Raw genomic sequence first — 25866 nt, 5'->3', positions numbered from 1 at the left:
TGTATAACTGCCAACTCCAAACATTATGTCATCCCAGTCCCACATTTTTTGTTTTGGGGTAAAACAGAAGGCAGCCTTGCCCTAAGCCCTTGACATCTCCTCTCCGAGTGGACACCCTGATTGGTTCTGGCACTTCAATCTCTGCACCGAGAGCTGGTCGCAGGGCTTCTCACAGCTCTGCATTGTGAAGGGGAACGCAAGCAGGAGGGGAAGGCCATGCAGCCGATGTGTGAGGCCCCCGTCATGCCTCAGTAACGCCATCTTTCACATGGACCAGGCTGATTGCAGATCGCCCCTCACCGCCCATGTGTATTATTATTATTAATGAGCCAGCCGGACACGGGAGCAATAGAGGGGGGTTTTATTGGGACCCAGGTGGCTGGCGCCTACGTCTCCTTTCATGCCCAGTGTTCTTGTGCAGCCACCAGCACACACGCACACAAAGGTCAGGCGTCCCCGTCACGCAACGCTGGAGCCAATTAGGCGGGCTGGGTCAGATACAGGAGTAGTGGCACGCCTGTGTTATTTCTCCATGTCTTAGTTGTTTTTTTTTACAACTTTTAAAGGCGTAATGCATTTCAGTCCGCTGTATGGAGCAGAACAGCCGTAAAATCTGCCTGCAGGAGCACTGGATTGGGTTCTGGATGTGTAGGTTGGGTTCGGTTCAAATCCTAGGTGGCACAGCGCTCTTGTACCCTTGAGCAAGGTACTTCACTCACATTGGTCCAGTGAGATACCCAGCTGTGGAAATAGGTACAAAGGGAAAAGTTGCTTAACTACACTAATGACTACATGGGCTAGATAGTGTGGTCTCGTTTGTAACCACTCTTAAGAATAAGTGGGCTGCGTTCACATATGAGTGGAGGATGAGGAATCCGGGTCATGTACAAGCTCTCCACGAGGAGGAGGCGTGCACATGGGAAGAGCTGGAGGCCGGCACATTCCTTGCCCCCAGCCTCCAAGGGTATGATTTTTTTTAAAGCGCATTACCAAGGCCGAGCACGTCTGGCTTCCCTCAAACGTACGAGAGCGACTGTATGGAGAGACGAAGTCAGAAAGAAAGCGCAAGCCTTGTGCGTCCCACAGAAGCACACTTTTTCCTCCTCCTTCGAAATCCTGAGTTCATCACCTGTAAACCCTGGACGAGAATAAGTGCAAAACACGGATGCACGGAATGCTTCTCTTGAAAGGGAGGCAGATGCAGCTGGTCTACTCAGGAGTAAATGTGCAAATGTGACCATAAAAGACAAGGACAGGTCTTTCAAATAGATGCCAATTTAATTTGTACACGTCACTACATTTCGTCATAGTTCAGATATACAGAGAATCAAAACAAGATGGTAATAATAAATTATGGATTCCATGAACAGAACACATGGTTATTAGAAAAATGTACATTCGTGCACTACGAACAAAATTGCTTTATATATTCCTGTTCTAAATTCATCCTTCATACAATTTACAGAAATATATGGTTCAGAGACACTTCAGCGTATTTTAAGTGCAAGGAAAGTATTTCTGTGGCATGAGAATGTTTAAAGAAATTCCCGGGAAAATAAATAAGTGCATTTTACACCAAGAACAAGAACCTATTAATTACCTGTCAGTATCATCATCACACATTGATAGTTTACACTGAGCTGCTGGAAACATTTTTGCTTCCAAACAATTTAAAGTTTATCACTGGTCCACACTCCTGTTTTTGGGGAGACAGAGCTCTACACGTTTGCTGGGGAACACAAACTCCTTAATGATGAAAGACGTACTGTAAGTAAGACCAGTTAAATTAACAAGTGATCCAGTTAAGCTATTAAGAGCTCAGGTAGAATGAAAAACAAAACACCTTTTGCTCGACAGAACCAAGAGTGAGGATCACTGGGATTTGGATCTCTAGCCAAAAGAAAATCACGTTCCTTTTCACAGGCCGCTTTAGAGAACCATTTTAGCTCACCACTCTTTAGAAGATATCAGGGGAATTCTCATGCAAAGGGTTCCAAAAACCCTTAATGCTTTCTTCCCCTTACCAGTCCAAGATTGCAATCTGACCAGCACTTGACCTTTCACCTGGGTTACACAATGCTGCAAAGAGCCTACAGCACACATGTGTGCAAGACAAAGCAAACTACATGAGGATGTTATCATATTTTACACGAAGGAAAGTCCAGCTAGTTTTAAAATACAGGACCAGAGGCTAAATGGAAAATGGCTGGTTTGATTTGATTTTTTTAAGCCTTTAAAGGAGCAAAGCTTTTCTGGCACACTGAATGTGGAAATGATCAAAGCAGAAGCTAACCGAGGGAAGACAAGCACAGGAGAAAGAAAATAGCCAGAATCTACGACATTAGAGCACCTACACTGCACTGCGTACTCAATACAAGACAGGGGGTTAGTACGTCTGCCAGTCATACTATTACCAAATGAGCCAGTCAGGCCTCCTCTCGTTTGGAACCTTCTTTCTTCAAAAGCAGATCTTCACTCTTTAGAGTCAGAATCAGACAGAAATTACAAACACCTTTGAAGAGCTTATTTTACGTACACCTGGGGTCGTTAACATATTTGCAGTTAATACACAACACCATTAATCCTAAAAAGTTAGATCCTATTAAATTAAGATTAAATTAAGTTAGATCCATAATCCTAAATCTGATCTACTTTTACTTTTAAGGAAGAACTTGCATTAAAAGGGTGGTTTTATTGGGTAGTGGGCTTCTTGTAAAAAGCTAAAACTACAGTAAAATCATACACACCATCAAAAACATTGCATTTCACCGGAAGAAATTGTTCCCCAATTTGAAAGTTTTCTTTTTTCAGTATGTCCACATTATTGATTCACTACAGAATCCAGTTTCTTTTTTACATTTTATAAACTAATGAATGACGTTTTTAGAGAAGAGCTTGGCTTTTGTGCACATCCAGTATGTATTTAAGTATCTACTGGTCCATAACCAAAGTACATTTTGGCTACATTTACAGGAGAGAAAGACATGTCAATACTTGTCAATGTTATATGCAATTTAGCACAATCACATTGTCTACTACAAATTAATTTACTGTAGAACCGATTACTTTTTTCTTTTCGGTTTAATGATGGTGGGATCCCAGAAAGTAAATTGAATTAAAACAAAGCTGTCTGAACTGCAGTGTACAGAGGCTACTTCTTGTTAAAAGAAGTATAAAATACATACATCAGTCATGATTAAATCATACTGATTTGTAAAGTTGTAAAACCTTGATGGATATTATAACCTTATTGCTCAATGGCAGGATGGCGCTCATGTCTAAAAAGGTCACTTCTTCAGCTACCGTAAGAATAAAACATAAACAAAAACATTGGCACTCTGCAGGTTAATGTTATACTGGACAGAACTGAGAATTTAAGTAAAGGACACAGTGAACAAGAATCAGTGTAACATAACGCTGTTAAAAAGAATTAGTTATCACAACTTAAGATTAAGACACTGCACATGAGAGAGAAAGTATTGCTAATTTAGACAAAGACTATTTTTTAAGTCTCATTTCTTATGCAGAAGCGGGGGGATATTCGAGAACTCGTTCACATCACTTTACAGATAACTGGATGACTGGCTTGAACTTAAAAGCACAACCTGGGCAAAATAATGCGAAAAAGTAAAAATAATCAGGCAGCAAGGGAATGTAGAGACAGTATTCACACAACTGAAACCCCTCAAAAACGTTAAACACCAGTATATGGCAGTATCTAAGAAAATGCAGTTAACACTCACTGACTTCTTCAAAACCGAGACAGAAAAAGCTCTTCACCAGGACGAAGTCATAAACAGAGTAATAAAAGTTGTTCCTATGTATCTTTCAGTACCTGTGAGGAGCAGTGTTGAGTGAAAACTGGTGACTTGTACCCTGAGGAATTCCGTCCTCAGTGAGCACAGCCCATCTAGAGTGTCTGAGTTGGGTTGGGTATGACCATCTTTGAGCATCTCTTATCACTGTTAGGAAACGCCACACAGTTAGGATCAGGCACAGTCATGTCATAATTTATGCCAGACAACGAACAGAGGCAAAAAGCAGTAAAGCAGTTTTTTCATGACAAACGATATCATTACTTGTGATCCTGCGAAAGGTAGCCCCAGTACCAAAATTTCAGGACAACAAAAACACACGTTTTTCACTTCCAAACAATGTGGCCTGACGCAAATCTGGGAATACTAGGTCCTTTGTAATATGGATCTGATCACACTGACTGCGGCCACTCCCAAAGCCATATACCCCTTTAAAGCAGAAAAAGAACTTTTCACATGAGTGCAGTACTTCAGCTTGTAGTGATTTCCATAAATTAAGAGAAACTTTTCTTGAAATAAAAACGTTTCAAGGCCATAAAAAAACACCTTTAAATACACCAAATGTGGCAATAATGCGATTTTACACGTACACAACAAATTCCTCTATGTACAATTCAGTGTACTTTTTACTTACAGTGATTACGTAATAACCTGTTAACACTTCAGACACAGCTACAAGGTTTTGTATGTACAGTTCAGAAATAAATACAAGAAAGGTTTTCTTGCTTCGTTTGTAAAGGTAAAAACAGCTTTGTTACTGAGGTGCCGTATTTCAGTGTGTGATCAGTCCTAAGGTAATGAAAGGTCAGTAAACAAGCCATTTTCTCCAAGTGCCACCAGCCCTTAGCCCCTCACACTGTTCCTGCAGCAGACTGAAGGACTGGAGGAGCTCCAACAGCATGTGCAGGCAAGCCAGCTACATGTATGTGCAAAAGCATGTATTTCTGTTCTGGACACACGTAACATAGTATGTCGGAGGCAAGTACACAATACTAATTAAAACTGTGTACACAAGAGTTTTCTAACATAAAACTTGATTACTTAAAAGTTAAGCACAGTACAGTATGTCTTCCTTTCACCAAATCTAAAAAAGGTAGAGATACATCAGATCACATGATGTCATCAGTCGATCAGTAATGCAGGAGCATGTTTCACTCCACCTGGTGTGTGCTTTGCTGCCTTATCATAACTGTCCTGCCCTGGCCAGAAAGACATGGGAACCCAAAGTATTGGTAATTTTGGAAAATGACATTGATGCAAGCTGTGGCCCATTTTTGTTTTTAAAAGAAGATCCATAGAGGGAGCAGCACATTACCCATATAGCAAGACCAGCTGTGAGAACAGTTTGCAAAGAGACAGAACAGGCTCGGAGGACGGGGCCAGCGGCCAGCTTGTGCCTGCCTGATCTCTGGTTTACTGAAAAAAGTCACATTCTGATACAGGAAAAAAAAACAAAAGAAAAAGGACTCGTGTTATAAAAAGCTCCAGGCTTGCAGCCACTCCTGATTTTCTGCAAGTGGATTTGCAGATGGGCATACACAATGTCTACAGTCCACACTGAGCCACGAGAAGCCATGATACAGAACTGCCAGTTGAACACGTGAGGTAATGTGCTACATTCACAGACAAGCAAACCTTATTGTCTGGTTGTCAGGCCTGGTGTTGGGTTGAATGTCCGGCATGTGTCTGGGTGAAGAGGCCCAGGAAGCTTGATCAGAGACATGACCTGTGCAGATGGACCTCAGCCAAACTGCACCTCTCCCTCTTGCCTGGTTCATACGTCGTCGAAGATCCGACTTCGGGACATTGACAAATACCTTCCCCCAGGAGGGTGCCTGCTGGAAAGGAAAGATACCCTGGTCATACTAATCTTGAACTGTCTTTTTACATTTCAGGCTTATACTGTATGTTTAGCACTGACTGAGCCCCAGCTATTTCATCAGAAACTTAGCAGATAGGAGGCCACTGGCCATACATTACCAAGAGGCATGGCAGGAGGCTGTTTGAGGTCATAAACTGAGATAGCCTGTACACCCTGCAGCCCTGCAGTTCTTCAGACACGTATTCACATAAAAATCCTTCAATGCTGTAAAGTAGAACACTTTGTGCTAGGTCCATGTGTGCTTAAATCCCATTTGTTTTTTTCTGTACCTTATTTACATCTAATTTTCAAGGAAATAAGACATTTTCCCTTTATATCAACAAACCACAAAACAGAAAAGCTGTAAAAGGATCACAAAAATTCACCCAGAGACATTATCCCTTGGGATGCTAGGTTAACTTCAGGATTAGCTGTTTCCCCCAGACTATGGAAATAACAGAAAACTGGATTGACTCCACAAAAGGTTACGTTTCCTTCTTGATTTTTAAAAGGAGTGGCAGGCCTGCAAGGCGATTAATGCCTTTTTAATGTGATTTAATGCAAGTAAGCAAGGAGAACAGCCAAACTACTGTTTTCATGCCAAGATGTATGATATTCTATTATCTTGTGCATTTCCTTTGCATTAATTATTTAATCAAACTCGTGTCACACTGTACAGACATTGTCTGCAAAACGCGTGTGACTGGTGAGAGACAAGGACCCGAGACAGAGCAGCTGTGGGGGGGTACACGACCCAGCGGAAGAGCAGGAAATGCAGAGCTAACCCACCCCTTCCCCACGGAAGCTCAACTCCAGAATCTGGGCATCAATCTCTTCCAGGACTTTTTTTTTCCAGTTTTAAAGGGGAACCTGAGAAGAGCCTCTCCGGGCTCGTCCTACCTCCCGGGCTCGGCCTCCAGCGGGTCATCAGAGAAGGTCTCCGCGTTGAAGTCCAGGGGCTCTGCGTCCTGCAGCAGCTCCACGCGGTCCCTGTCAGGCCGGCCGCTGGACCTGGTGTACTTCATGGCTTCTGAAACAGAGGGACACGCACCCGGCACATGAGGGCAGGCCTGCCCGCTGTCACCTCTGCCAAAGCTCCCTTCATAACCTGCCTTTACTGTACGTCTTCTGCCATCCTTGTACAAAAATAAAAGAGCACCCAAAACAGAGGAGGCAAATCGGTACTGGTGCGAGGTGTGAGTCCTTTAGCGTGAGAGAAAGGAGAAGTAGTGTTCATGGACAAGGGAGCAGAGCCACATGCTCTTAAAGTATAATGTGAATTAACTGAATAATGCAGCTCCTCAGCTCAGTTACTAACATGACAGCAGTTCATCAACTCTTCCTACTGAAAGCGCTTGTCTGAACAACACATACTCACTTCACTGGAGCTCGATGTCATCTTATACCATAAACTCTGTTTTTAAACTTTAAGCTTAAGGCTTTGCCCTCAGTGACGCATTTCATAGTGTAAAAATGTTCAGAGGCGAATCACCACGACACAGTCACTCACGTCTGCTTGAACTGACGTTGGTCGAGTCCGAGTAATTCGTCTCTTTCAGCTCTGAATGAACATTCCTGTTGCGGGTATAGTCCTCTCTCGGGTTTCCATAGCGATCCTTCAATTCCTGCAACAGACAGATCTGTTAAAACAAGAAAAACCCGGGGAAACCAGACAGAACAATTTCAAAAACACCTTTAAAAACCCACCATAAGCGATTTAACCTTGAGTGAACAAACAAAAAGCAAACGTGAATATGTGGTAATAGCTGGGTAAATGTAAAATTAGAACTAATATACAGTACAACATGATATAATAATTAAGAAAAGAAGGAACTGGTATATTAAGTTACCACACAAAGAATTTCCGCTTATTACTAGTTGGAAACATAGACCTTTAATAGTTGTTGGTAGTCCCCTTGCGGTATATTTCTTTTTAAATCTTAAGGCTCCAGGGTGACCCGGAGTTAAACAATCAAAAACAAAGGCAAAAGACATTTACAAATTGCAGCTGGCAAAAACCATCACTCACCCTTCTTCTGTTCTCCCCATCTTCAATTCTTTGGCGCTTTCTCTTCTCTGCATTGAGAGAAGCAGGATTTATTGAGTTTAGTTTATTGAACGGAGAAAACGCACGGCTCTTTGGGTTCACCATAGTATGCTAAACAACGAATTTTCTTCTTTAATCCCTGGGAAGGACACAGCCTATAAGATATTATTTTAATTTCCATTATATGTAGCACATAAATGTATACAAATATATATACCATATATAAAAGTTTATAATACTACACAAGTTGACAGGAGTCCATGCTGCTATTCAGCTCAGGATTCACGCATAGAGAGGAAACGTGTGTGGATGGGGTGTTGTTTGTTAAGCCTTATCTGAAAGAGCTCTTGGAAGAACCAAGTAGCTGGTATAACATCTGGATTTCCAGGGCCACAAACAGATGGGGCATTAAGTAACTGCACAATCATTCCATTTCAGGAGGCAGCCATTCAGTAACTTTTATTCAATCAAGAACAAGAACAAAAGATTCCAGGTAACAAGCTGTTCAGTCAATGTTAATAAGAATCGATCAACATGTGTCTTCACTTTAATAATATTCACATTATACACGTCGTTATTTTCACAATCTATATTTGGGCACCCTCATTGGATCAACTGAAACTTTCTTTCATTACCTCTCCTGATGAGTTCTTTCCCTTCATCTATGAGGTCAGAGGTCATGTCATTGTCCCCCATGAACTGCTGGAACCCCAGTAAGTTCAAACAGCGGGTCCCAAGGCTGCGGGCAAAAAAAAAATTTTTTGGAAAGTAAATCACACTCCTGAGGACATACTCTCTCTTACAGATCTTCAACAAACGGGTAATAAAATGAATAAAATGAAGTAAGTAGAGTGTATAATTTCAAAGATGCAGGTGCACTGAGAAACTGTGCAGAGGCAGGTCACACTGAAGGATGCGCCTTTGCAGCACTAAGAATCTAAGAATGTAACTGAGAAAAACAGGTTTGAAAATGCACATCTCCTTATTGTGGAAGTGTGTAATCCATGCGTTTGTATATTGAGTGATGGGCATATTTACGGATTTCTGAAGGGCTCTTTTATTCTTTCGATGTAAAGAAACTTAGCTGCATTTAAGTGTACTGACTAGTCTCTTGGCAACAGCAAATGATATAAGTGTAATCATATCCATTACGACACAAACTGAATTAACAACAACAACAACCAAAATCTACAGAAACTACTTCTTTATCATGGAGTTCTTTTATTATGTAACATGGAAATAAAAAAAAAAACCTCAGACAAGAAGGCTTCCAGATTTGATCATAAAGAGAGTCTTTTGCTCTCCTGCTCCTTGGCACCGAGATGGCAGTACAAAGGACAAACTGCACTGTCCCAGACTTCCTGGATCATAAACTGTGTGGTAAAGACGATGGCCCCTTCTCAGATAAGGAAGGCACACTTTTTTCTTTAATGGAATAGCAATAGAAATACGAGAATTCAATAAAAAAGGAAAACAGCAGAAAACAGTTAATACACTCAGGACCTGTCCTGAGGACTTACTAATTTGTTCCGAAAACACTAACACTAGCTGTACAACACTGATGGCAGCTTTGCTGGGAAGAAGAAAAGAACAAAGCTCAGGGTCACTTCTTCTTGAGGACGGTTTACTTCTGCTGGGAAAAAACGTTTTTGGCTGAGCCTTCCTCACACCAAGGCAGCGACACAAACAAGAAGAAGGCCTCACCTGAAGTAGGTCGCAATGCAGAGGATGACTATCAGCATAGGGTAGTAGATGTAGAAGCCATCCGCAATGAAGGACAGCACCCGCATTGAACCCATGATCTGCAACAGAGCACAGTATGGCTTCAGTCCACTGAAACACCAATACTATCACCTCAATTCAAATCACTTTTCACATAACCACTATCAAGCAGCTTAAGACAATAAGGTTAAATACAGGGTGTTTTAAATCTTCTCACATATTAACTCTTAAAGAGCATGGATTCACTGTATACCTTAATAAGCTATAATCTCAGTTTGACATTTTTGCTGCTGAACTCTAAGTGCAGGATTCTTACATGGGAGAAACAAACCAACAGGAGAGAGCAGACATGCTCCAGAGAAATTGTTGACGGTACAAAAAGACAGACCAATGAAAAGCGAAAGAGAAACAGAACTTTGATAATATCTTGACTTCATTATCTAATGTAATCACAGCTTGTCATGTTATGTTACAATGTTATGAAATGTTATTATTTCCAAAGAATAACCTATACAAAGAGATAGAAAATCATCTGATCTCTGAAATAAGAGATAAATGTCAGCCGCAAACAATGTATGTGAAAGTATAACTTTTGTGCTTTCAAACACTGACATCTGACCACCCCAATGAGAAAAGTGCCGTCTGATCTTGATAAAAATTTTTTAAAGAAATTCTTCCCTTGTACAGAATCACATGACTGGTAGACAGAGAGAGACATCTGCTGGTCATACTCAGAGCAGGTTACAACTGCAGCCCACTCAGTATCAGCATGCTTTTCAACACCGGCAGTGAACAAACAATGCCATAATACAGCACTGGCCTCTTAAGGCTTTGTTTAAACCGACTTTGACCCCTGATAATTGCCTTCTTTCCTGCCTGACGGAGTTTCTCCATGATAAGTGACAACATGCGCTTAATTAGGTTTCTTTTGTGAGTGAAATAAACTATAAAACAAAACCTACTTCTTATTTAATTAAGGCACAGTAGGAGAGACCATCATTTTGCAGCCTTTGAGAACAAAGCAGGATGGGGCAAATGTGAAAACCTTGCATTCCCTGGAGAATATTTAACTAGAGCCCGGCTGAGCTGAGAACAAGTTGCAAAGCCCTTCCATGCTTCTTTAAGCCACAGTACAGTTAACAACACATTGTGGCTTTTTACCAACACGGGACTCTCAAACCAAGCTGCTGCTGTAGTGCAACAGAGCTATGGGGCTAGTGAAGATAAGCCACGTGCCATCTTTGTCACCCTCAGCCAAAGACACAGCAAGAAAGCTGTCAGACCTGAGGTCTCGTATCAAAGTGAAGAGAGTGTGATCAACCCCAAACACCACCAGCACTGCCACCCCTGGCTCACACACCGAGCAGCAATGTGTGGGGTGTCCCCGGCCATGTTTCGATCGAGCATGCACACGCTACCTCTTCTGCACCCATGACTCACACAGGGCAGAGACATCTCCCAGAGACCTCCTGAATATGAAACTGAATGGTGTGCCTTTTTTACCACTGCATCCGCCTGCAGCGTGAACAGCTGTGCATGTGGCCTTCAGGAGAAGCACGTGACCAACCGCCTCCTACAGCAAACAGCTTGAGTCAACACTGCTCTGTCTTCATTTCCTGCTGATCATATGGCTCGTCTGGCTTTTGCCTAATGAGGTTTACCTTCATTACCTGGTACACCAATCTAACAATGGCTGATGCTGGCAGAAAGGCTGATAACCCTTGTCTCTCCAAAGGGTAGGTTAATTAATAGAAATAAAGAGTTTTTTTTCCAGTAGAGACTAAATACAGCTACATGCATGGAAGGCAGGGCCTTTGTAATTGTACTCCACTCACAGAGGTGTAGGCGGTCTGTTCTTTTTTCTGATGGGAAATGGTCGAGTCTAAGTGGATCAATCCCAGGAAGTTCAGGCACAGGGGAGGTGTCAAGCGACAGAACAGCCTGGTGTCCAAGACAAGCGGAGAAACAGCACTTTAAAATACACAACATCCTGCACAGACATGAGTATAACCATTCCTATGGTTCTAACTTTAGGGCTTTTGGCAATGTAGATGGTGAAGCAAAAGTTTCTGCCAGGGCTGCTGAAGCAAGCTCCAGGCAGGGATATCTATTCAACATGTCAGTGCTCTGTGACCCAGAATAAGGGAAAGGCCTGAGCTGGTCAAGCTTTCTAGCCCGAGTGTCTGTTTCAGAATGTCAGTTCTGTGCCTAAGTGTGTTTTATCTTCTGGGGCTGTGGGTGATACAGCAAACCGCTCAAACATCTAACGTCTAGAACAACTGTATAAATATATTCCCACAGTGCACATCAGCCTTTTCTTGTTTTGTTAAATGATCAGCAGAAAAGAACCGGTGTGTGCCACAGGGCATCTTGTGGAAATGGCCAGCATGGGGCTGTTGAGAGGTGGAATCCTCTGCTTTCCTCCCTACAGTTTCTCTTGTGCTACTTACAAAAGTGCCCCATTCCCCGTGCCCCGTTTGAAGCAGGTACAGTATGAATCAGCTGATTTCAACAGTCAAACAACAGGTTCAAACAACACTTGAGTGATTTTGCAGCAGTCGGGGCACTTGGTTTCTAACCAGAGGAATGTTACCTCAAACCCCAGGCTTGACAGAAGTGCGCTCTCCACACAGGATTAAATGGAGAGGGTTGACCCTACTTCACACTCTACGAATGAGGCCCCATATCATTGTAGATGGAATTTGTTCTCATCTGGCTTACCCGGTTAAATAAAGGTCTAACAAAAGAACACACAACCGGCTGTGTGTGCGTCTACATACATTCCGCTGAACTGCAGGCTGTAGGCGTCGGTCTGGTGGTGAGAAGCCAGGTAGTAGTAGTTGAAGACTCGGATGCGAAACACGGTGGAATACACACAGGTGCACAGGAAGAAGATGGTGATAAAACAAGCCATCTGGGATGGAATTTGGAAGAAACACAAGGGGAAACTCATCAAGCACTTTAATTACTGCAGACACGCTCACACATGAACCTAAGGTAGACCAACATTAGATTAAACAAGGACATAACTATACTAAGAGATATGGAAAACCCAACGAGAGTTACTGCTTCCAATACTCAGTTATTTGGTTTTTCCTTTGCTAAAAGTACAGCATGCTACACTAAACGCAGAGCCCACATGAAGTAACAGCGAGGTTTCTCCCAGGGAGCTGCAGCACAGTTCGGGCTCACAGTCCCTATGGACTGCGGGGGCCCAGGCTCTCTCACCTCGATGTACAGGTAGTTGTAGGTTCTCTCGGCCAGCTGGATGAAGACGGCGAAGAGAGAGAGGACTGGGCGCGTACTGAAGAAGGTGCACTCGGACCACACCACCGCCACAGAGAACGCCGAGAGCACGATGGCCAGAGCCCGGTAAAACCACTGCTTCAGCTGGCACTCCCAGTACCACTCTGCACAAGAGACACACAGGCACCAGATGAACCAGAGGGGCCCTGGGCTGTGGTGTCCAGCGGTCATTAGGCTACTGACTCTAGAGTCCACCTGAGCTGGGTATCGCAAGTATCAGTCTACTCAACACTTCTGGGTTACTTATTCCATTTCTGCATAAAGGACAGCCTGCTATTGCCCATCGCCAACCATGATACAGAGAAAAGACAGCACCCAATCTCTTCAAAAAACTTCCAGAGTGAGAATGTGCTGAATGGATAAGCTTCTACTTACATTAAGATGTAAAACTGCCGCAAGGTTGCTTGTAACAGTTCGCAATTCTCTTCAAAAAACACAGCACAAAAACTGACTTGGGACAAACAGTACGATCCAGAAAGTCCAAATCCAAAAAGGATAAACCAGTTTTTGAAAATATATTTCATTTCTCTTTCAAAGCATCATATCCTGTTCAGGGACACTAAGGGACACGGGCAGCTGACATGCCTGACGTGAAAGTTCTAACGAGAAACTGAATGAGATTAAGGGTTTATGTCAGTCTTATTACTGCAAGTCTTCTCTCAGACAGTGTTAAGGCCTTGATATGAGAAGTGCAGTTATTTTGAAATGTTACTTTCAAAACATGCAAACAAGCTTGGGATTGTACTTGCAATATTTAAGGTCACAAAATACTACCATGTCTTCCATTTACTTGACAAAATATGGTTTTATTATGTTTTGATTAACTTCTAATTACTTTCAGTTCAGTAAATATGACAACAGCTGAATATGAAAGCAAACCACGCATTATAGGGGAATTCTGTCCAGGTTTAGGATTTTCCCTAATTGTGTACTCAACTCAAAGGTTCCTTTATGTTTAAGGGATTTTCCGTGCCAGAACTTCCATGCAAAGTCAGTACAAGACACAGAAGCAGCAGAGCTCTTTACCACTGTCTGAAGTGGAGGTGCTGTATAGAGATGCAGGCCTTGGCCTCTGTTAATTGTCAAGTAGCTCGTTCGGCCATTCACATCCAATAAAATGTTCTTCATCAGCCTTCATCAAGGTCGCACACACCCGCGTCGCCGGCTGAGTTCGGATGATTTTTGGCTCACTTGCCAGACTGGGGCTTCGTGCCTGGGGACCAGGTGATGAGCTGCGCCCAGCAGCTTCAACCAGCTGAACAAACTGCAGTCACCATCACAGTCAAGGGGGACAGTGGCCACATTCAGCACATCAGGTCGTATGCTGCTCACCTACAGTTGGCGTGTAGAGATAGCGGGAGACCCAGCCCTCGGGCTCCTGGGGCGCGAAGCTCCTGACAAACTGGCGCGTGGCGCTGGCCTCGTTCTTGGCCACGTCCTCCAGGTGGAAGGCCTGCTCCAGGAGGATCTGCCACTGCACCTGCGTGCGGTTGTGCCTCTGCACAGCGTAGATCACCTGGCCCGGAAGACAGTGGTGAACATGGGCCGATGCTCCACAGCTTTTACTGGGACAGCGGCTCTCGATGGGGATCAAACCTTTTCATTACAGGAAACTCCCCTCCCAAAACCCCATGTAACAAATATTCTAAAGCTTTGTAAAATCAGATTTTGTTAGTTGATGAAGGAATCCACTCTGGAGGACTGCGATACAGACAACCCCTTCAGTTTCACTCTTACCCTAAGGATGGACCTGACGTATCCTGCAGTGGGCAGGCCGGACTATGGTCTAAAACTGCATTTTTTTCTGTTGCTCTTTTAGGCTGAAGTCCAGGTTTGCCTCCTGTGCCTGCTGAGTTAGGCTCTGCCCCACCACAACCCTCTTTGCAATTCGCTCATTGCAAATGGATGGATGTTCTTTTGTGATACGAGCTTATTTCACCTGAAGCAAGGCCTCAGCAATCGCCTGAGCAAACTTGCATTCACCTTAAAATACGCCTGTACCACCAGATGTAGTCCACTGCCGGTGAAAACCAGACAGGCTTGTGTGAATTCATCACTAAAGTCTGCTACATGTTTATCACAACAGATTCGAAATCTCTTCAGTGCACACGAAGGTACGTATTCCTGCATATTTGCATACATTAGCTGTTCTTAAACAAGTATATCAATCAGCAATGGTTTCCATTATACAGCTACTCATTAAACCCAAGATCTCTGACAATGAAAGTACAAGAAACCACCAGGTTGTGATAGGGGTTGATCTGTAAGACCACAAATCAGTTCTTGTCAGGTAATATTCTGTAAATTAGCAAGCTGTATATTGCGTACTTGCTTGTGCAGCTTAGTCAGGCTTTTCTCGCTTGGGTAGGTGTTTTGCTTGTCATCAAAATCTTCATAGTCGTCCATGTTCCTGCCCATCTTCTCCTGGTAGTCCGTGGGACACTGAAAGAAGACTCCAGGCAATGAGCCCCTGCACTAGTCATCACACTTACAGCGAGGTGGACAAAACTGGACGTAAATGTGTTAATGTTAAAAAAACAGGTAATAAAAACTCTTTTTCTGGAAAAGTAGCTAGCCACAAAAACCGCTGGCCAGCGGACAGCCTGCTGTTTATTGCTACTGTAAAAGCCAGGGCTTTTCAAAATACCAAACAAGATTTTCAAAGATGTCTTGAAGCAAAAGCGCCTATGTCACACAGGCATAAATTAAAAAAAGCAACTGATCAGTCTTTTTACTATGACTTAATTTATCTTCTGTTCTCATTTATACATATACAATGATTTTGATAAGGCCACTGCATACAAAATGAGGAGACAAACTAAGTTTTCTATAGTTTGAATCTTTGCACACATGCACAGTATTTCCAAGGCAAGAGGAATGAATCTGTTAAGCAATGACAGGAATATTCAATCCCATCAGTTTAAGTTTAGTTTTACAGAAATGGTCAAGCCTTGAAATTCACGTTTCAGCCTTCTTACCTTTCTTAGTATAGTGTCAATGTACTTTCTCAAGGGATGGTTATACTTAATGGATTCGCTCACTTTACGCACCTCCTACAAAGACAGCACAGCAAAAGAAGATATATCAAAATATGTAAATTAGGTTATAGCCTGTGAAGAAGATGCTTGTGGTACATTTTTCCTTTTGCTGCCACAACAATCCTGCAAAAACATTCTCAAGGTGTTTCAACTGATACCTCTCTGACATCTCCCATTGTCATTTTAAATGTAATCGTCTTTGAAGAACTCCTTTCTGTATTTCAGAAGGTTCCTCGGGTGCTGGGACTTAAGGACCAGTGATTCTATGCAGAATCAAACTGGAGATGACCGACGTGTTAGTTCTCAAGTAGTGTCCTTCAATTTCAGTACATTTTCAAGAAAAGTCTGGATGACATTCTTGAATAAATAGGGCACTAGAAACTGAACTGGAAGGGTTGAGCTCCCGTTTCCTGGTTTCTTCTAGTTTTCTGAAGAATCCAGTATTAAAAAAAAAAGTATTGCTTTAAATACAGGCATTGAAGAATTGAGCCCACTGTGCCTGATACAATTACTGGCCAGTATGATTAAAGTATGTTCCACACATCCACAAAAAGTTGTGCTTTGTTGTGCTTTGTTTAGAAAAAGGGTTAACATTTGGCCATATATTGAGAAACTGCCTTTCTGGTTTTGGGTGAGGTCAATTTTCAACACAGACGTACTGAAAGAAATGTAATTATAGGTGCAATACAATCTGCTAGTTGTCAAACAATGTGCTTATACAATTCTACAATTGGAGACACAATAGTAGAGCGAGCTGCTTGTCGTTGGTGAAAAAGAATTAAAGAAGAGAGAAAAGGAAACTGTTTAGTTTGTGGAACACCCACTCCAGCAGGCCGCGGACCGACACCAGCCCTATTACCTCCATGACATCTTCCAGGTTCTCCTCAGCATCTGCCTTTTCAGTCATGAGCTTGGCGGCTTTGAAGTAGGTCTTCATGAGCAGGTAGCCCTTCCGGGACGCGTTCCAGTAGGAGCGAGGGATCTCCACCAGCCCGTAGCCCAGCAGCAGCACCAGTAGGAAGAGCCCCCAGGTGTTGGCGGCTGTGATGCCGATGGTCTGCAGCTGAGACCTGGAACCACATTACAGCGGGTCACTCCAGCCCTCTCTCCCAGAGCCATTTCGGCCCGTGTTACAAAAAACAGCAATTCTGCAGGCACACTGCAAGGATCGACGTCAAACTACAGCAAACTGTTCTCTCATACCGTGTTCCACCAGAATTGTTTTTTTTCCTTACACAGAGGAATATCAACGTATTGAGAAATGATCAGGCCATGTGGTGGAGGACAAAACACAGAGTTATATTAAAGCACAGGAAGCCGCAGAAATTCAGCTCTGAGGCAGAATTACTTAAGAGATGATGGGAAGTGGAATTTAAAACAATAAACTGAAATAAAAGAAGGGGGTATCTCCTTGAAATGGTTTGAATAAGACACTGGCATATTACTTAATACTTCACTTAACAACAGTTCTTAGATTGCTTTAAGCCGACTACTTCCTAGTTGAAGTGGGCCAGATCAAACAACAGTTATGTGCAGGCGGAGAAGGAAACCTTGGCGATTTTCCCACTGAACCACTTCCTAGTTTAAGTTATTTGGAGTGACCAAACTGTAAGAACAGCAGCAGCTGATGAATGAAGCAGAAACCTCACCAGTCTAGGTGCCACTTCGGGTGCACTGCCACGTAGATCAGGAGAGATCCAAAGATCAGGAGGTAGGTGCCGTAGTAGATGGCGTTCTCAATCAGGGCTGTTTTGATTTTCCCAGTGATGGAGAAGCCCCCAGACCTGGCATAGGACTGCATGAAGGGCAGCAAGAGCCTGCAAAGACAGAGGACAGGGCTGAGCAGCGAGGGTGCCCAGGCAGTGCCAGGGCTGAGGCTGAGCGGTGAGGGTGCCCAAGCTGGCCTGGAATGGCTACAGGTCAGAGGCATCTGTGTCTCCAAGCACAGGGGAGTCCAGATATACGGCTAACAAGACAAAGATATCAGAGATCTCTGGTGACAGCATCCCTCTGCTGCAACTGTCCATTAGTTAAGGAAATCAGTGTGTTCAGAACATTAAAATGATTGTTTTCATGATTTTTGTACTAAAAACACAATAACGTATTCAAACTTTCTGAACAGGTTCTTGGAAAAAGAAATGGTTCACTGAGCAAGGCCTGTAATCTCCATGACGGCAACAAAACAGTGTAACTCCCGGACGCCGCTTCAACAGCAGGTCAAGGTCTCAGAAAGGGAAAAACGGACAAATAATAAAAATGCTTACATGCACGCTGTCTGTAAAAACATCACTGTGCCTTCTGCAAAAGCCTCACACTGCAGAGTGGGGAAGCAGTGTGTCCGAGACAGCACTGCCGCTCGTGTAGGTGTGCCATGGCAGTATGTCCTGAGGTGCAACGCACCTGGCTCACCATGATCAGCTAGCAGGCAAACTACAGGCATAGAAACAAGCGTATCCTTTCAGCTGCCAGCTCTTATTCAACATTGCTTATTTTAATAGTGCGTTAAGAATGTTTTAAATACCACACCTGTTTACGCAAATCTACTCAAGGTAGGAAAATACAGAAAATGTGTGTAATGGAAGCCTTCTTGCTGTCCCAGAACGCACTTGGCACTGATCACCAACTCCCCCACGTCCCCCCTCATTGCCATGGCCCGACAAGGTATATGAGACCCAAACACAGACTGATAAACAGTAGATACAGGCCAAAGACCGGCCTTACCAGGTCAGGCACTGGGACGTCCAGTAGACAACGCGCCAAAAAATGGGCATGATGCCATCCGGTATGTAGCTCCATGGCTTGGTGCACACCTTCCTTTGTAAACTTTGAAAAGGAAATACAGATGCTTTCATCATCACAGTTTTCTGTTTTAAACAACCATCATATAAAATACAGGGGTGTAGAAAAATACTGTGAAAAAGCAAAACCTAGGATGCACAGATATGAAGACAAAATAAATTTGCTAATGTTCACATTTATATATAGATTATAATTACTCATAGCATACCATAAAAACATCAGCCTTTAATTTAGATGTAAGTTTCTGCAAAGATTCTCATTTAAATCTATTACATACTCAAACCACCTGAGCACCGTTGCAATGAATTCAAACCACCTGAGAAATGTAATACATAATCAGCTTCCTTTTTAATAATGTGGACAAGAAAGACTATAAAGATGCCTAATTTTCAGCCTCTAACGTAAAGACGCTGACTCCTAACTTTGGCCACGTTTCCAAGATCAAAGATTGAACTAATTTGCAGCACTCGGTGAGCTAACTGTGAATTATGCACTGTGGACCATCAATCTAAAAACTAATATAATTTGACTTATTTTGAATACAAAAAACATCAACAAATCAATAAAACATCTTCCAAGGCCAGGGAAACAACATACATAATTCATACAGTACATAAGAGCATTTTAAAGGTCACAACAAAAGGAAGCCATCTGGACCATTTATCCTGTTGGGCTGCTTGTAGCCGATTGATCTGAAGATCCCATCCAGGTGTGATCTCATCCAGCTGAGCTGCGTCTTGGAAGAAGCCAGGGTTTTGGCTTCAACAACAGGGCTAGGTAGCTTGTGCTCATACCACCCTTTGTATAACTAAGTGCCTCCCAACAAAACATCTTGACTGGAAAGGAATAATCGTGGAAATGAGAAATGAGAAATTCCTATGTGGAATCACTTTTACCAGCTGCACAACTAAACACTTGCTGGCACAAAAAGAAGGAGCCAGTACAATACTTCCATCCAGCAGCTGAAATACCATTCATAGCTTCCATTGCTCAAGAAGCCATTCCTTCATTCCTATTGTAAGTACCACCTCTGGCTGACAGATGAGGCAAGGGGTGTGGCAAGTTGCTGCAGACCTTGGCGTGGGCGAGATGGAGCCGTTCCCAGCTGTCTGGTTGGCCAGCGGTAGTGTCACAGCAGAGTGAGCCTCGGTCTCGTTCTTGCACTGCTTGTAAATGGTCTGAACGCAATAAGAGAAACAGAAAAGGAAAGGTCTAGATAAATTCAGCCATACACCTGGTGCAGTACACATCACCATCAACAGAGCTGGAGGGGGCCGAGTCCCACAGCAGCTTTTCTGCCCAGGTGGTGAGTGCATGCCAATAACTCCGGTCTAAAATGCAACTCACAACTGTCAGCCCACTGAAGCTCAGCAGGTGTGAGCCTGGTCAGTACCTGGATGGGATACCTCCTGGGAAAAACTAAGGCTGCTGCTGGAAGCGCTGTTAGTGGGGCCAGCAGGGGGTGCTCACCCTGCAGTCCATGTGGGTCCTAATGCCCCAGTATAGCAATGGGGACACTATACTGTAAACAGGTGCTGTCCTTCGGATGAGACGTAAAACCAAGGTCCTGACTCTCTGTGGTCATTAAAAATCCCAGGGCGTTTCTCGAAAAGAGTAGGGGTGTAACCCCGGCGTCCTGGCCAAATTTCCCATTGGCCTTTACCAATCATGGCCTCCTAATAATCCCCATCTATGAATTGGCTTCATTATTCTGCTCTCCTCCCCACTAATAGCTGATGTGTGGTGAGTGTACTGGCGCATTATGGCTGGCATCGCATCATCCAGGTGGGGCTGCACATTGGTGGTGGTGGGGGAGAGTCCCCATTACCCGTAAAGCACTTTGAGTGGAGTGTCCAGAAAAGCACTATATAAGTGTAAGCAATTATTATTATTATTAAAATATCCTCTGACTCAATTGGCCGAATTACTACACTTTCTTATTACTGTGTAAGGTTACTGTTTTTATAAACAGTGCAAAAGGAACTTGGTAAATGCTGCACTAGTATGACACGAGGACAACTGTGGCTTTCAAGAATACCTTATGTTTTTAGTTCCACCTGATCTTTTACTTTTGAAAGGCAGCCATTTTCCGCCTATCTAGTGAAAATGACAGATGACAGCACCCACAAAATGTAAGGCGCCAAGGAGACACATGGGGACACGTGTGCGGTGGCGTGAGAGCTCTAGCGCCAGCAGGGCGGGCGGAAGAGGAGAAGCGGAAATGTTCTCACCGTGCTGACGTCTAGCGGCAGGATGAAGACGATGAGGAAGCAGAGGTACCAGGCCAGCAGCGTGCCGAACAGCACCATCTTCTGCTGCTTCTTGAAGTCGCCATACCGGTGGAGCAGGAAGAGCGCCAGGAAGAACACCACGACGATCTCAATCCCCAGGGCAGCCCCGCTCATGGTTGCTCACGGCCAGTCCACGAGTTCCCGGTCACAGCCAGTGGCTCATAATGTGCCTGGAGGGAAAGATACTGATTACACTGCCGCTCAGTGAGGCCTCAGGGCCTCAGGGCCTATTCCGCCCTGCAATGCTGTTTTATGCCATTCACAATGCAAATCACATTCATCCCAAATGAGTTCATTAATAAAAACATGTTTTTTTGATCACGTTTGATCGTTTTTTGACTGACTGATCAAGTTCAAATTAATTGCCATATGTGCCGTAGCAAAATGAAATGCTTATCTGTGTGCATTTACTTACATGGCAAATGACATAACAGATGACATAAAAGATGGCATAATGTCGACTTACAGGTCACCCTAAATCACCCGTTCTTCAAATAGCAGAACCTGTGTACATTGTTAATCTATCAACCCCTCCTAACCAGCTCCGATGCCTTCGCTAAGCCTTCATTTTACAGATGATGCTTGTACAAATTCAACAAGAAAGGGTCACTTTCCGTGTAAGGGCTTTTTTTAACCTTCGCAAAGTGAGAATGTGCCTGCCATTCTTACTCAGCTCTCTACAGCTGTCAATAAGACTGGGCAACAGGGACATGAAACCAACATTAATGTTTGCTTTCCAAGCGGGTGTCATTGTTCTATTCAAGCACACCTTCACTGGAAAACAGTGTTTCCAGGTTTCGAATAAATAATGCAGAGTACCGCTTCCCAACAGCACAATGCTACACACAATAGCCATCAGCAGAGGAGGGAATCTTCTGTTCGCTGAACTGGAGTAGATTTCCACTTGCAAACACTCGGGGTTTATAGCATGCGCTGCCCAGCAAATTAAAAAGGAAGAAATTCCCATCCAGCTGGAAGACTTTCTACCATTTGCTGCATTCAAGTATCTCCTTCTCACATTGTGTACATACATGCAAAGATACAAGGAGGTCCAATTCCTCAGTATGTTGACCCAAACATCATGGTGTCCTCAGAGGCAGAAGGGGAAACAATGGTCACTCTAAAAGATATTTCCAATCTACATTTCTGGCTAAGTTTGGACTTCTATGGATACCAATCAGGCCACACGGACAACACTCTTCTAAGCGAGTGTTTAAGATAAGTAACCATTTTATAAAATGGCACAAGCCGCCTTTTCACACAATAAATCCGAGAGCATTTTATTAAAGAAGCCACTACAAATAACGAGATATTTCAACCGTAACAACAAGCACATCAATATAATGCAGAATACATAAGCATGAAATATAAAGGAATAACAATACTTATTATGTATTAATGTTTTGGTGCTGGTTAAATTGGAGACAGCTCTCTGCGCTGAATATCACTTAAATGATTAATGAGCTACTCAAGTGAAGACTGGCGAGGGAATAGAGTGGTGATGCTCTACTGCTTTGATGATGAAATGATGACAGCTGTCATCTGTGTCCCATCAGCGCCCTCTCCGCCCCTCCCTGGGCTGAAGTTGCCAGTGGTGATGCCCAATGGCAGGGTGGTGCAGGGATGCACAATTTCATTTTGCTTACCCCCCCACCCCCCCCCCCAAATTATGCCAGCAGAAAACAAGCAAGCAGTCCTTCCGAGAAGCTGAGAAAGGCACAGCTACAAAGACAGTCAGCATTAGCAGCTACAGAACACAATCCACCCTGTACTCCCACCCTTCTCCAAAGGACACGATCACACTCCCTGCCCATCCATGGCAATTCACAGGTCCGGGATCACCGCTGAATCTCTACTCTCATCCCAGCTGATGGGGGACGTTGCTTGGCCTTTTGCTCATGTCACTTCTTTTACTGCAGGTCCAGCTGTTCTCCCCGATGGCAAGTGAAAGAATCCGCCCCCTGCTGGCACACATGGTCATTTCCACGCAGGACAGAGGAGAAAAGGAACACAACGTTTCGGCTGTGGACACCCGAAAAAAACGTTGCGTTTCCTTTCTTCTCTTTTCAGCACGGAATAAACCTTTGCTTGCTCCTCTTAAACCTTCACTTGTTCCTTTGCAGCCGACTCATGCTGACGCAGCTACTTCCTTGAACTACATATTGTCAAATTCCCACTTTCAAAGTAAAGCACGAGCCACACGAGAGAATCCGGGTGGAAAAGCAGCACACAGATGGGCTTGTAAGGCCAGCACAGTCGTTGACTGTTAGTCTAACTCTATTCTCTTTTTCCCCAAAACAGATGATTAAGGTACTTTCCACTTAATAAATTTGAAGACAAAAGCACACATACAGTATGGCCAAAGGGAAGATTTCAATCGCTTCCAGGTAACTCCACACAGCGCCCACCTGGGACCTCTTCTTTAGAGCATGTGACACATGCTGTGAACTACTTGGAGACTCCTTTATCTTTCAGCTGTCCACACAGCCCCAGTCCTTCAGACACTGCCCGAGCCACATGACAGGAGTCATCGGAAACAATCACAGGCTTCTAAACTTCATTCCCAGAAAAAAAAGACAGCACAATTTTGTCTGTTGATATCGCTACATTCCTTTACCAAGAAGAGCTCTCTCTCTTCTGGGACATTGATTATGTTAGCTTCCAAGATCCTTCTCCCTTCACCTCCACAGATCCTCCTATTTCTCTTCTTCACTTTTCACCTATTTGTTCACAAACTAAAAATATTTCCACACATGACACTGTATAGCATGAATAAATATCAAGCATGATCTGCGTCTCCAATCAATCTTTGCTGCTGTAAAGCAAGTGAACTGGGTTTGTTGAGTATTGCCTTTACCGTCGAAATGGCTCATCTGAATAAATGAAATACTTCATAGAATTCAATTAGTGAAGGGCCATGTGTTCTAAATGTGAATAAAAAGTGGGTTTATAACATTTTAGCATGTCTCTCCTTCCCGTATGGAAGTCCATTCCCAGCTAGCATGAGACGGGGCAAGGTCAGATTCCAGTTGATCCTGTGACTCTCGCACAACAGAAACTATATGCTGTTTAAAAACAATGGAGAATGTAAAAGGACGAGCACATAGCAACAAGAGAAAAGGGAAAAGCCAGCGTATACACACCCATTCTGAACTCCGTGTGCGCACGTCATACCTGACAGCGCAGGCTTTCACAGCAGCGGCCTGGAGCTGTCTTTCAGACTAAATGCCCCCGACCCTACCGTATACTTTCGTGCAGCTGTCATCTGCTCTTCGCGTTAGCGGCGCTGCCGGCTCAGTGACCAAAATTCTCAAACCCCCAACTCTCAGAAACAAATCGTAGTCATAGTAAGATTTCTGAAGGCAGACCCGAAGACGTGCGGTTTCACAAGCTGTGCTCCGTGGAGTTACACACCGGCACAGACTAACGGGCAAGCAAGAAACAGCGCAGTGAAAAAGCCGAACACTGGAAACTTCAAACTGCTTGTTTCTATGCGTTACCATAACAAATGCTGGCAAGGATTAGCACATTACGAAGCGCCTGATTTCTCCTTATTTTACTGGGCATCTGCCGAAGCGATTGCACGGTTATAATTATTATAAAACAATTCATTGGGCACCTACCTTCTACAGCGAAAGAACAGTATTTTTTATATTTTTCTTCACCTTTTAATGGTAACCTACTTTCAAATGATCCGCAGAGTAATTTACCCTGTCACTAATGAAAAGAACCAGTCCCTTACCTCCAATGGCTCGTATCCTAAACAAAAATCTCCCGGAACCCGGCTCCCAACACTCCCTTGTATAAGACAGAATTACTATATTGCACCAATTCTCAGATATGCGTGTACTATAAAGCATCAACGTCACATCCTGTTCGCTTCCTGTCTTGTGCAAACGTGAGAGAGCATTATAGGAGATGGAGTCATTGTAGGCTGCCCTGAGTATTATTTTGAAGGCAAAGTGACAGACAAACTACATTTCCTATAATCCATTGTAAAACGCTCGCTATTTTACGTCATAGACAGGCGACAGTTGCGAGCGCCAGTCTGAGAATTCGGCATACGTATTTTCCCGTTACGGTTCAAGGAGTGTAAAACAACAGCATATAGCAAAGGTCCTGTGCTTTTCTGCCCCTCTGGCCTGTTTGAGTGCTTGTTCTTAATTGATCCGAGGTTCTTATTGAGACATTTTTTTTCAAAGAAGCCAGGTGTATCGGCTTCAAAAACATGGCTAAGTAGCTTGTTCCACTCTCCATCCTTCGTGTATAGAAGTGCCTCCGGTTTTAAAGACAATTTCTTTTGCGTTCTTTATAATAATCGTTGTACATGATATGCCAGTGTACTTTAAAGTTACACAAACTTTCTCAATAGTTTTAATATGGTTTTAGATTAAAATTATTAATACATTGCCTTTATAAACACCATTCATATGTATATTTGGGAGGAAAAACCACTTTATCCAGAACTGAAATGCAACTTGACTAAACCATTATGGTCCTAATTCGATCAGACTTGTGTAATATGACTATTAATTTAATTAGTTCTTTATCCATTATTATTTCAACTGAAAGCGATGAACAACAAATGGCAGCTTTATACAGATTGTTATAATATACACTAAAAAATCATATAGGAAAATAATACAACATAAAATACCAATACATTATATGTTCTTACAAAATACAAAAGATAGAGGGACGATGCAATACAGACACGAACCGTGAGATAACAGGCAGCACACAGGCACATCTAGAGCCGCGCGGGCAGCCAGCGCAGCCGGCTGTGGGGATCCTGCGTGTGACGTCAGAGTGAGCAGCCAGGACAGCGAAAACTAACCATAATAAAAAAAACAAGCGTGTTCTCCGACGCGGCGGATAAAATGTTTCTTAGTGAAATGTGCATTTGTTTATGTAAATAAACCTATCATAGAGGACGACGTCAAAAAAACATTAACTTATAACTTTTCTTAGATAATGCATATAACAC

At 43.3% G+C, this 25866-nt stretch overlaps 1 protein-coding gene across 2 annotated transcripts; it reads right to left on the bottom strand.

The window, feature by feature from the left end:
• Positions 1-1265: 1265 nt before the first annotated feature.
• On the bottom strand, positions 1266-24754 carry lmbrd2b (LMBR1 domain containing 2b). 2 transcript variants are annotated; one of them, XM_088912130.1, is made up of 18 exons: positions 24622-24754; positions 20820-21049; positions 19663-19766; positions 18511-18612; positions 17439-17606; positions 16649-16859; positions 15730-15804; positions 15080-15193; positions 14084-14267; positions 12674-12855; positions 12226-12359; positions 11281-11386; positions 9428-9525; positions 8359-8462; positions 7706-7752; positions 7187-7301; positions 6577-6706; positions 1266-5653 (listed from the first exon to the last, which is right to left on the bottom strand). In XM_088912130.1, the coding sequence occupies exons 2-18, from the start codon at positions 20991-20993 to the stop codon at positions 5590-5592; spliced, it is 2112 nt and encodes a 703-aa protein (XP_088768256.1). In that variant the 5' UTR covers positions 20994-21049; positions 24622-24754; the 3' UTR covers positions 1266-5589. The 2 variants fall into 2 exon arrangements, with proteins under 2 accessions (XP_088768256.1, XP_088768257.1); XM_088912131.1 differs by having other exon boundaries at positions 1266-5650.
• Positions 24755-25866: the final 1112 nt, after the last annotated feature.

This window comes from Atractosteus spatula, chromosome 3 (genome assembly GCF_055471065.1).
Source record: "Atractosteus spatula isolate fAtrSpa1 chromosome 3, fAtrSpa1.hap1, whole genome shotgun sequence".
Taxonomy (NCBI): Eukaryota; Metazoa; Chordata; class Actinopteri; order Semionotiformes; family Lepisosteidae; genus Atractosteus; species Atractosteus spatula.
The sequence above is the reverse complement of the archived record's forward strand: the minus strand, read 5'-3'. Positions and strand labels throughout refer to the sequence as shown.

Excerpts from the sequence above, each read along its gene's own strand:
- lmbrd2b (XM_088912130.1), bottom strand. The coding sequence starts at position 20,993 with ATGAGCGGGGCTGCCCTGGGGATTGAGATCGTCGTGGTGTTCTTCCTG. Across the intron at positions 14,268-15,079 it reads TGACTAAGCTGCACAAGCAA|GTGATCTACGCTGTGCAGAG; the intron begins GTACGCAATATA and ends CTTCCGGGCCAG. Across the intron at positions 12,360-12,673 it reads ACAACTACCTGTACATCGAG|ATGGCTTGTTTTATCACCAT; the intron begins GTGAGAGAGCCT and ends ATTCCATCCCAG.